The sequence below is a fragment of the Somniosus microcephalus genome, chromosome 10 (genome assembly GCF_052327205.1).
Source record: "Somniosus microcephalus isolate GS21.2 chromosome 10, FLI_Smic_1.0, whole genome shotgun sequence".
NCBI classification, from domain to species: Eukaryota; Metazoa; Chordata; class Chondrichthyes; order Squaliformes; family Somniosidae; genus Somniosus; species Somniosus microcephalus.
This window is the reverse complement of record NC_140996.1, coordinates 144,766,839-144,779,384: the sequence shown is the minus strand read 5'-3', so window position 1 is coordinate 144,779,384 and position 12,546 is coordinate 144,766,839. Positions and strand designations below refer to the sequence as shown.

Below are 12,546 nucleotides of genomic sequence, written 5' to 3'. Positions count from 1 at the left end.
ATGGAGTTTGAGGAGCTAGGGTCGAAATTAAAAAGCAGAACCTCAAAAGGTAGTAACCTCTGGCACCAGTACTGGGGAAAGGAGCTGCTCCATCGGGACAGGCTCCACTTAAACCGGGCTGGGACCAGCGTCATGGCGAATCGAATAACTAGGGCTGTAGGTAGGGCTTTAAACTTAAAAAAAAGGGGGGGGCGGGGGGAGATGAAGGCCCTAACCTCTCTTTGCTCCTTTAAGATGCTCCTTAAAACCTACCTCTTTGACCAAGCTTTTGGTCACCTGCCCTAATTTCTCATTATGTGGCTCGGTGTCAAATTTTTTTGTCTTATAATACTCCTGTGCAGCGCTTTGGGACGTTTTACTACGTTAAAGGCACTATATAAATACAAGTTGTTGTTGTTTGTTCCAGGGTACTTGACGTTTCAAAAAGACAGGCAGAATGAAAAAGGAGGGGGCAGCCCTGATAATAAAGGATGATGTAAGGACAGTAGAGAGAAAGGATTTGGGCTCGGAAGATCAGGAAGTAGAATCAGTATGGGTGGAGATAAGGAATAACAAGGGGCAGAAAACACTGGTGGGAGTAGTATAAAGGCCCCCTAACAGTAGCTGTACTGTTGGACAGAGTATTAATCAAGAAATAGTAGGAGCTTGTAACAAAGGTAATGGAATAATCGTGAGGGACTTTAATCTTCATATAGACTGCACAAATCAAATTGGCAAAGGTAATCTGGAGGACGAGTTCATGGAATGCATTCGGTACAGTTTCCTAGAACAATGGAACCAACCAGGGAACAGGCTATATTAGATCTTGTATTGTGTCATGAGACAGGGTTAATTAGCATTCTCATAGTAAAGGATCCTCTGGGGCAGAGTGATCATAATATGATAGACTTTCACATTAAGTTCGAGAGTGACTTGCCTAAGTCCGAAACGAGAATCTTAAACTTAAATAAAGCCAATTACATAGGTATGAGGGGCGAGTTGGCTAAGGTAGATTGGAAAAATAGATCAAAGGTATGGCTGTAGATAAGCATTGGCTAGCATTTAAAGAAATATTTCATAATTCTCAACAAAAATACATTCCATTGAGAAACAAAAATGGGAAAAGTGATCCATCCGTGGCTAACTAAAGAAGTTAAGGGTAGCATTAGATTGAAAGAAGAAGCCTATAATGTTGCGAAGAATAGTAGTAAGCCTGAGGATTAGGAGAGTTTCAGAAACAAGCAAAGGATGACCAAAAAATTGATAAGGGAAAAAATAGAATGAGAAAACACTAGCAAGAAATATAAAAACAGATTGCAAGAGCTTCTACAAGTATGTCTAACGGAAGAGAGTAGCAAAAGTAACATTGGTCCCTTAGAGGCCGAGGCAGGAGAAATTATTATGGGGAATAAGGAAATGGCAGAAACGTTAAACAAATATTTTGTATCTGTCTTCACAGTTGAAGACACAAAAAGCATACCAAAAATGGAGGGGAACCAAGGGTCTAATGAGGGTGAGGAACTTAACGTAATTAATGTAAGTAGACAAAAAGTACTAGAGAAACTAATGGGAATAAAAGCCAACAAATCCCCTGGACCTGACTGCCTACATCCTAAGGATCTAAAAGAGGTGGCTGCAGAGATAGTGGATACATTGGTTTTCATCTTCCAAAATTCCCTAGATTCTAGAACGGTCCCAGCAGATTGGAAGGTAGCAAATGTAACACCGCTATTCAAGAAAGGAAGGAGAGAGAAAACCGGGAACTACAGGCCAATTAGCCAGACATCAGCAGTAGGGAAAATGCTGGAATCCATTGGTAAGGAAGTGGTATCAGGACACTTAGAAAATCATAACATGATTAGGCAGAGTCAACATGGTTTTATGAAAGGGAAATATACAGGAAACTTTGTGCTATCCGGCACCGATGGGACCGAGCTGTTGCCGTTCCCTCAAAACTGCCGGACACACCAGCGCTGATGTTGAAACATACGGAGATTTTCAGCTCCGTGTGAATCAACAAACCCTGTACAGCTTCTAAACAGTCGGCAAGTGTCTCTGTAGCGTCTCTAGCTGAAGCTGTTGCTTAGCTACAGACCTTGCAGAGCTTGACTATTGAGAAAAAAGCAACGAAAAGAAAAAAAACCTAAACGGCTCCTGATTTTTGCCGGTGGCTCGAGCTTGCCGGACATTTAGCCTCCGGATAACACAAAGTTTCCTGTAGTGTTTAACAAATTTATTAGAGTTTTTGGAGGATGTAACTAGCAGGGTAGATAAAGGGGAACCAGTGGATGTAGTATATTTGGATTTCCAAAAGGCATTTGATAAGGTGCCACATAAAAGGTTATTACACACGATAAGGGCGTATGGGGTTGGGGGTAATATAGTAGCATGGATAGAGGATTGGTTAGCGGACAGAAAACAGAGTAGGGATAAATGGGTCTTTTTCAGGCTGTAACTAGTGGGGTGCAACAAGGATCAGTGCTGGGGCCTCAACTATATACAATCTATATTAATGACCTAGATGAAAGGACCGAGTGTAACGTATCCAAGTTTGCTGATGATACAAAGCTAGGTGGGACAGTAAGCTGCGAGGAGAACACAAAGGGTCTGCAAAGGGATATAGATAGACTAAGTGAATGGGCAGTAAGGTGGCAGGTGGAGTATAATGTAGGGAAATGTGAGGTTATTCACTTTGGTAGGAAGAATAGAAAAACAATATTTTTTAATTTCAAATGTTGGTGTTCAGAGATGTTTTGGGTGTCCTCGTGCAAGAAACACAGAAAGCTAACATGCAGGTACAGCAAGCAATAAGGAAGGCAAATGGCATGTTGGCCTTTATTGCAAGGGGGTTGGAGTATAAGAGTAAGGAAGTCTTGCTACAATTGTACAGGGCCTTGGTGAGACCACACCTGGAGTACTGTGCACAGTTTTGGTCTCCTTATCTAAGAAAGGATATACTTGCCTTGGAGACAATGCAACTAGATTGATTCCTGGGATGAGGGCTGTCCTATGATGAGAGATTGTGTAGAATGGGCCTATACTCTCTGGAGTTTAGAAGAATGAGAGGTGATATCATTGAAACATACAAGATTCTGAAGGGGATTGACAGGGTAGATGCTGAGAGGTTGTTTCCCCTGGCTGGAGTGTCTAGAACTAGGGGGCATAGTCTCAGGATAAGGGGTAGGCCATTTAAGACCGAGATGAGGGGGAATTTCTTCACTCAGTGGGTTGTGGATCGTTGGAATTCTCTGCCCCAGAGGGCTGTGGTGCTGAGTCGTTGAGTATATTCAAGGCTGAGATAGATAGATTTTTGGACTCTAGGGGAACCAAGGGATATGAAAATCGGCGGGAAAGTGGAGTTGAGGTTGATGTTCAGCCATGATCTTATTGAATGGCGGAGCAGTCTCGAGGGGCCGTATGGCCTACTCCTGCTCCTATTTCTTATGTTCTTACTGCATAATTATACATTTTGCCCAAATGCAAAACAATTTCAGATGCCATTGACACAAAAGCAGTGGCGTAACCAGGAGTCAAATCAATGATCTACCTCGAGTGCATAAAAACCAAGAAATGTGAACCTACTTCTAATAGTCGCTTAGGTGTCACTGGATATAGTATAACTACAGATCAGTACAAAACCCAGTTTGAAAAGTTTACACAGGACCATCTAGAATTTAAAAAAAACTCAAAACACAAATGTTTTTAATTTTATGGGAGTGCATAACCCTCTGCTCTCTAACCAGCTGGTGGGTGGCGCTCGTCAGAACAGCTCAGGTCTACCAACTGTGCATCACACTACATAGGTTAGAGCCGAGACCTGTGGTAATAATGGCACCCCAAGTTACATTTCGTTCTCTTCAAAGCCACATTCCCAAGTCAGTCATACTGATAAATGACTCACTGTTTAACTCAATCAGTGGTACAGATCTGTAACATATGATGTGACGCGTAAAATGACAAACTGAAAATGATAAGCACAGAAGTGATCACTTAAGTTTCAAGGTTTCAACCTCTTTCGTGCCACCCCAATAAAAATCACACAGAATGTTTTTCATGTATTTATTTCTACTCAGATGAACTGTAACAATGCCAGAACTGTAATTTTTTTATAGTCAATTTCACTCATGGAAACAGAAGCTGTAATTTACAGAAGTCAGTGGCAAACTTCTGAGTGCAACCAATGACCATATCACAAGTGAAAATGATACTCACCAAAAACATATAGTGATGGAACACGGGAACAATTGATTAAATATCAAGACAAAAATCATGAACTACTTGAATGGGACAAGAATAAGTGCTGGGAATATTAGTGATATAATGTCACACAACATTAGCAGCATAATTCTATTATTGGGAAACAAACTGCAAACAAACTATTGCTTTAGATGCATGATAAATATTGAGACAAATAATTGAAAAATCAAATGAGCTACCATATTGCATAGCCTAAAAACTAAGTATGAATGGTTATGTAGCGTACTTATTTTATTTTTCCAGAACTAGTTTTTGATGTGGACATCAAGCTTCCAAGTTTGCACTTTACACCTCCCCAATCCAGGCCTGACAAAGGTTGAACCTTTTTTGAAATAAAATATTTACACTTGCTCCCTTTTCTGGACCATGCACCACTCCCAAAGGGAAGACGGTCTGCTGCCAGGACTCTGCCAATGCTGCTCTATAATCAGTCACCAGGAGGCGTGCAAGAATGGCCAGCATGCCTCCCTTCAGTCTTACTTCAAGGCCCTGTGGGGTAAATACCCTGGTTTCTGCTTGGCATACCCAATAGCATGACAGATCAGTAAACTCAGTTTGTGAGGGATTGCAGATCCAACCCCATATTCTGCCACTATGTGGCAGTGCTTGGTGTCACCACACTGCCCACATCAGGTTTATTTTGAAATAAACCTTGGGAGTATCTGCACATTTATTTGAAATTCGATGGTACTATGGCAGGCAGAAGTGTGATTATTAGAAACTACCTTTCATACAGAGCAGGTTTCAAGGGTACATTCGACTCTTCTATTTCATTCCGGCCACGGATAAGTGGTTGAGGTAGAGTTGTTGGGACAAGGAGGGCGTTAGAGAGAGGGGTTGGTGAGATGCACTGCAATCCTGGGGAGGGAACGCAGCCAAAACAAAAAAAAGTTGAAACGGTTAAAGAATGAGGCCAAATTACGTTAAAAGCTATACAACAAGGAAGTATTGCCAAGGGAGACAGGGTCCCGAAGCACGGCACGTGATAGAAACTGCAATCCGAATAAACCAAACACTGCATAACATCAGGGTGACTAGCTGCAGCAGAGGAAACATTGCATGGGGACAGTTAATATAGCTCAGATGCAAAAATAAGCTATCGCCCCATCACAGGCAATGGGAGTGTTTTTAAAAAAATAAGCCAAGTGAAAAATAACGTCAGGAACGCACTATTAGGATAACATTCTCCTCATTTCCTGGATAACGGTCTTGGAGTTTTCCAGTATGTGCGTTTTGGAATGAATCTCGCAGACAGACTTAAGCGTCAACGATCGTTTTTAATTTCACTGCAATGAACGGTCACCTTCCCAAGAAGGGAAATTAGCATCAATGCCCACAAAACATTGGAGACCTGCATCAACCGGAGGCTTCCAGCAGCTAGAAGGAAATCATTCCATCCTACAGCTTTATCGTAACATTTAACACTTGAAATAAAACACGTGTCCATATCCTAATAGTGTTGAAAAGTCCCAAATTACCATAGTTCAAACCTCAAGTCCACATTATTCAGACACTCGGACTTTCTATATTAACTCCCTTACCAGTGAAGTGCGACAGCTTAGCTGGAGAATAACTAGGTGTTTTCATACAGTTTTTAATTTCGAAAGCAGTAATTCTTGAAAAAGCTGGCCTAAATGAGTCTCGATTTTGTTATTTACCTTTGGTAGAGTGCAGCCTAAGCCATATACTGAGAATCGCGACAGTGTTTCCCCAATAATGTTATGTTCAGGAACTAAAACAAATGTTAGTTGGTCTTTCTGTTGCTAACTGCATGCAGTTAGTCCCTAGATACCAATGCTGTACTGGCTTTATGAAACTTGCTCCTGTTTGATCGGATGCCAGGCGGTCTACATTAAAGGGCGAGGACACCTGGCGCTGATGTATTAATTTTCTGAAACTGCCACCGTTTAGAAACACACTTCATAAACCATTCTTACTTACATAGCGCCTCAACTTCTTTTCTGGTGGCGATTTTCTTAACCAGCCGCAGCAAACTACCTCTCCGCCGCTCATCCTGCCCACTGTTTATATTACAAGGACAGTGCAGTCACATTCAGTGATACGTTGGCAATTTCCCCGTTTCAAGTTGTCCTGCAAAAGGAGCCGGTAGATATTCCGTGAAATCGCAACCACAAGCACCACCAGTCACTGCGAGCCCTGAAGTTCCGACACCAGCTGCCGGGGCTCATGTAGGAAGTAGCGACCAGAGCTGTTGTTTCGAATCGCGCCGCGCCCCGCCCACACCCGCTCTTAAAGGCGAGCGCCTCTTTTCAAAACGGCGAAATAAAACATTTCCATTATATATATTTAATAATTAAAACGGATTGTGATTTAAAAAAAAACTTGGAATAGGGTTATCTTGCTTGTTTTTGGAAAGCCAAACCCCAGGTTGGGACTGGCTACGGCGCAAATGGCGAGGAGCAAAGGGGCGGTGGGAGTGGGAGATGTGCGGGTGGGAGGATCCGACAAGAGACTGGCGGATAGGGAGACCGCCACACAACGAATCGAGCATCCGATTCAACGGCACTTAGCTACTGCATGAGGTGACTTAATTTATTAATCCCATTGACATTTCAATCATGCGGACAATGAGATCGTCAAACTAAAACAAAGATCTAGTAACCTGTAACGTTTAACTGAGTAACCATTCGTGGTTGAGTACAATACCCAAAAGGTTCATTGTGTAGCCTGGCAATTTCCAATTTAGTCAGCATCACAGAATGATATTGTTAATACTACACATCCCTCCCTGGTGTAAGGTTAACCTTTAAAGGGGCGTTGTCAGCTGAAATTGAGTGTTGGGATAGAGAACTAGGGTTGTAAACAGAGCTGTGACAGACTTGTTCCATGATCTGATTATGTAATAAAGACACTGTTCCTGCAGAACATTTTAAAAACGGTAATACGATAGCAAAATACTGCGGATGCTGGAAATCCGAAATAACAACAGAAAACGCTGGAAAAACTCAGCAGGCCAGGCAACATCCATGGAGAGAGAAATAGAAGGGTTTCCACCTGAAACGTTGACTCTCTCTCTCCACGGATGTTGCCTGGCCTGCTGAGTTTTTCCAGCGTTTTCTGTTATTTTAAAAACGGCTCCTGTAGCCAGATCGAGCTGTAACGCAGATACCCAGCTCGAAAGGATGAAACTTTTCTAATAGGAAGATCCCCAAAAAATCTCCCCCCCTGCTCACCACAGGTTTCTACTCTAAGAACAGTGATGAGCACCAGCTACTGTCTGGTACCCCACCCTAGTGGCCAATCATCATAAAGGAGCAAGAGCACATATTTAGAGTGGTGGCTATTAAAGTAGCACAAAAGATCGTGGAAACTTGAGTTGTGCTGGACGCAATTTGCGTTTGAAGTTCCACGATCTTCTGCACCGGTTTCTCCGTTATCGGGGGAACTGTGCTGAAAAAACCAAGGCAATTGAGCAGAAACTCCAGGACTCTGTCTATAGTTAATTTTGGAATATCAAAGCTGTCCCTTTTCACAAATTTTCAGACAGTTCAAATGTAAAATGAATTTATGCATTCCGAGAAATCCCAAGCTCCCATTTCAGCATCGAACTGTTCATAAGATTTCAAGGTTTATGGAGTGTCCTCCTCAAATTCGGCTGCCCTCAAAAGTTTGTCACCATCCTCCGCCTGCGTCACAACGACATGCAAGCCATGATCCTGACCAACGGATCCACCACAGACCCAATTCACATACGGATTAGGGTCAAGCAAGGCTGTGTCATCGCACCAACGGTCTTCTCGACCTTCCTGGCTACAATGCTCCATCTCACCCTCAGTAGGCTCCCCGCTGGAGTGGAGCTAATATATAGAACAAACAGGAAACTGTTCAACCTCCAGTCCAGATCCAAGGTCGTCCTATCCTCTTGTCATCGAATTACAGTATGCAGACGACGCTTGCGTCTGCGCACACTCGAGGCTGAACTCCAAACCATCGTCAACACCTTCACCAAAGCGTACAAGAACATAGGCCTTACACTAAACATCCGTAAGACAAAGGTCCTCTACCAACCTGCCCCCGCCACACAGTACTGCTCCCCGATTATTAAAATCTATGACGAGGCCTTGGACAACGTGGGCCACTTTCCATACCTCGGGAGCCTACTGTCAACAAGGACAGACGTCGATGTCCAACACTGCCTTCAGTGTGCCAGTGCAGCCTTCGGTCGCTTGAGCAAGAGAGTGTTTGAAGCCCAGGACTTCAAACCCGGCACCAAGCTCATGGTCTACAGAGCAGTAGTGATACCCGCCCTCCTGTATACTTCAGAGACATGGACTATGTACAGCAGGCACCTCAAAGCACTGGAGAGGTACCACCAACGCTGCCTCCGCAAGATCCTGAAAATCCATTGGCAGGATAGGCGCACCAACGTCAGTGTTCTCGCTCAGGCCAACATCCCCAGCATCGAAGCTTTGACCACGCTCGATCAGCTCCGATGGACGGGCCACATCGTCCGCATGCCCGATACGAGACTCCAAAAACAAGCGCTCTACTCAGAGCTCCGACACGGCAAGAGAGCTCCAGGTGGGCAGAGGAAACACTTCAAGGACACCCTCAAAGCCTCCTTGAAAAAGTGCAACATCCCCACCGACACCTGGGAATCCCTGGCCCAAGACTGCACAAAGTGGAGGAGAAGCATCGGGAAGGCGCCGAACACCGAGTCTCTTCGCCGGGAACAAGCGGAAGCCAAGCGCAAACAGCGGAAGGAGCGCACGTCAACCCAAGCACCCCACCCACCCGCCCCTTCAACCATCATCTGCCCCACCTGTGACAGAGACTGTAGGTCCCGCATTGGACTCATCAGTCACCTGAGAACTCATTTTTAGTGTGGAAGCAAGTCATCCTCGGTTCCAAGTGACTGCCTAACAAGAGAAGTTCATAAGATTTCAGGGTTGTCATCTCCATCATTCCTCATTCTTTGTGTGAATAAGTTCTTGACATTAGTCCTAAATTTACCTTACGAGCTTGAATTGATGTCCCCTTTTCCTATTCACACTCTTTAAACATTCTGGACTAACATTTTCCATTCCCCTATCGTATATACCTCTAAGATCAGCTCTCACCTTTAAACCTAGATTTTGCTTGCTCCTCCTCAATGGAAATCTAGATGAAGTAAGGTGGGAGGAGGCTTGTGTGGAGCATAAACACCAGCACAGACCAGTTGGACTGAATGGCCTGTTTCTGTACTGTGCATTCTATGTAATTCTACACTCATTTGGACTGTCCTGGTTCTCCCCCCCACCCCCAAGAGAACACTAGATATAATCAGTAAATAGATCACTGTTTTAAATGAGAACTTCCATGTTATATTTCTGCCACTACAAGAAATACAACTAAAAATGAGTATAGAATATAACAAATTCCAATATAAAGTCACAATTGATTAAAATAGCTTAGAACCACATTTGTACAGGTGGTTATTGGAGTAAAATACATAAAAAGGTAACAAATTGGACATTGGTAAAGGTTTATACACAAGTGATTGAATGCATACAGGACCAACACAAATTTTAAATCCCGATTGTTTAAAAAAATGTATACAAAGAAACCAGCCATCAGTCCTGACATCTTGCCCCCCCCCCCCCCCCCAACCCTTGGCAAGTACATCTACTGACATGTAGCTCTGCTCCACAGCTACCAAGGCTCCCTCTTGGAAAACAATGTGCTACTTTTCACATTGAAACATGCTTCTAACATTTCATTGGTGCAAGTATTGACTGCCTCCTCTTATCTTGGTTAACCTGGTGTGGTTAGTGAACATCTTGCAATATTTGCGTAACTATGCAGAGTTTTCTGGATGTGGCACTCCCTGCCAAGATCACCTCCTTCCACTCAGCCTGCAATTAGTGGACCTCCTTTCCTCAGTGCCAAAAGAAGGGTTTTCCTTTGCCACATTTCCAAAAAAAACTGACTAAAGAATCAGTGTAAATCTGGGGGCGGGGGGGTGGTGGGAAGAGAAGAACCACTGACCTGAGACAGTGCATTGATGAAAACATGTTGTTGACAAGAAATGCTGGCATATTCCTTAAGCTGCAACACATATTCCTCCTCCCTCTCCCTAAAGGAAACATCCAGAAGTTTTTATATAGCATATTTAAGGTAGAAACCATCCCAAGAAGCTTCACATAGGCATAAGGAAAATAAAAATGGACATTGAGCTAAAGGAAGAGAGATTAGATGGGGTAATCTAAAACTTGGTCAAAGAGGTGGGATTTAAGGAGGGTCTTAAAGGAGGGGAGAGACAGATGAAAAGGCAGAGAGGTTAGAGGTTTAAGGGTGGAATGTGGCCATACACAGGAGGCTAGAGTCAGAGAAATGGCAAGTTCGGGGGAACTGCCCTGAATATTTAATAAAGGCTTCCTTTGGAAAATGGTTGGGAGTCACTCCAGCAGGTAGTCCCGGTGGTGACCTAATCGTGGGGGAAAATCCAGTCTTTTGTGCCTAGTCTTATCCAACCTTGGTTAAATGAACCATATCAACTGAACTTTTGTCTCAACTGTATAAAAATATTTCAGTTGCTGGGACAAGAAATGTCACTTGAGGATTCTTGTGTCCACATGTATTGCACAAATGCTAAAATATCAAATAGACAATTTTTTATTGACAATGGCCCAGAAATTTGGCTCTCCACAGGTGAGTACGCACGGGGTACTCACCCGTAGGCCGAATGGAAGTGCGGGTTTCCTGCATGCACTGCGCATGCGCGGGAAACCGGCACTTCCGATCCTCTGAATGAAGGGGTTCAGAGGTCGAACGCGCGCGCAGGGGAGGCTGCACGTGCGCTTTGAACTTAGGTTTTTTTTTGCAGGTTTTCACGCGAGGTTAAGCCTGCAGGATTTACACATTTAAAAAGCAGGCGTAAGGCCTGCTTTTTACAAGGTAAGTGGTCAATTAATTAAAATTAAAACATTTTTTCCACAGGTTTATTATTTTTAAATACCTTAAAGCAAGATAAGTTTATTTTTAGCCCCGTTTTTTTATAAAATTATTTTTTCCAAAAATTTATTGTTTAAAATAGTTATTTAATGTAATTTGTAGTTTATTGAAAAAGTGTGATTTTTAAAAACATTTATTTGAAGGTTTAATGCTATTTTGAGGCCCGTAGTATTCATAAGTTTAGACAGGTCTTCCTGTCAATCTTATGAATGGGCTTTTCCCTCCTCCGATTGGCTGCCCATGGCTCATGTGATCCCAGGGGACGCATCGCACTAACTACGCCCCTGGGACACACAAGCACAGCGCGCCGGCAGCTGGGCCAGGCCCCGGAGCGGGATTCCACGGGGCCCTACAGCTCAACTGCCGTCGCGCAAGTGCAGGTCGGGGGCTTGCAGCCGCGGGAAGCCCCCGACCTGAATTTCTGGGCCAATATTTTTCACATTCCCTCCCAACCCCTTTCCTGAAGACATCATCTCCTTCTATGGTATGATTTTACAGCTACCAGTTACTCTGGTACCTTTCGCAAGTAGCCATTCTTCATGTGTTGGCTAGAAGGTGGATCGCAGCTGAGCCCCATCCTCACCTAAATGTTCACTTGTGCACTTTCCAAGAGAGGTCACTCAATAGTGGCCAGGAGCAGGAACTCTGGCTGACTTGCCTCCTCCTTAACCCATAAAAAGGCAAGGCCACAAGAGATGTGCCCACTGCCACCCTGTCTGAGATCAACTAACTTTGCACAAACCAGAACGTAAGAAATAGGAGCAGGAGCAGGTCATTTGTCCCTTCGAGCCTGCTCCGCCATTCAATAAGATCATGGCTGATCTTCTACCTCATCTCCACTTTCCTGCACTATCCCCATATCCCTCGATTCCCTTAATTTTCAAAAATCTATCGATCTCGGTCTTGAATATACTCAACGACTGAGCCTCCACAGCCCTCTGGGGTAAAGAATTCCAAAGATTCAACACCCTCTGAGTGAAGAAATCTCTCTTCATCTCAGTCCTAAATGGCCGACCCCTTATTCTGAGACTCTGACCCCTGCTTCTAGACTCCCTAGCCAGGATAAACATCCTCCCTACATCTACCCTGTTAAGCCCTGTGAGATTTTGGTATGTTTCAATGAGATCACCTCTCATTCTTCTAAACTCTAGAAAATATAGGCCTAGTCTACTTAATCTCTCCTCATAGGACAATCCCCACATCCCAGGAACCAGTCTGGTGAACCTTTGTTGCACTCCCTCTATGGCAAATATATCTTTCCTTAGGTAAGTAGACCAAAACTGTACACAATACTCCAGGTGTGGTCTCACCAGGGCCCTATATAATTGCAGCAAGACGTCTTTACTCTTATACTCA

At 43.8% G+C, this 12,546-nt stretch overlaps 2 protein-coding genes across 2 annotated transcripts in view; both read right to left on the bottom strand.

Moving 5' to 3' along the window:
- The window catches only part of gab2 (GRB2-associated binding protein 2), a 388,329-nt gene extending 381,109 nt beyond the window's left edge, over positions 1-7,220 (bottom strand). The window contains exon 1 of the mRNA XM_085998902.1: positions 6,178-7,220. Coding sequence (XP_085855028.1) covers positions 6,178-6,249 — 72 coding nt within the window. The 5' untranslated portion in view covers positions 6,250-7,220. The remainder of the gene's footprint in view (positions 1-6,177) is intronic.
- nars2 (asparaginyl-tRNA synthetase 2, mitochondrial) overlaps positions 1-12,546 on the bottom strand; it is a 147,119-nt gene that overhangs the window by 36,472 nt on the left and 98,101 nt on the right. The window lies entirely within an intron of this gene.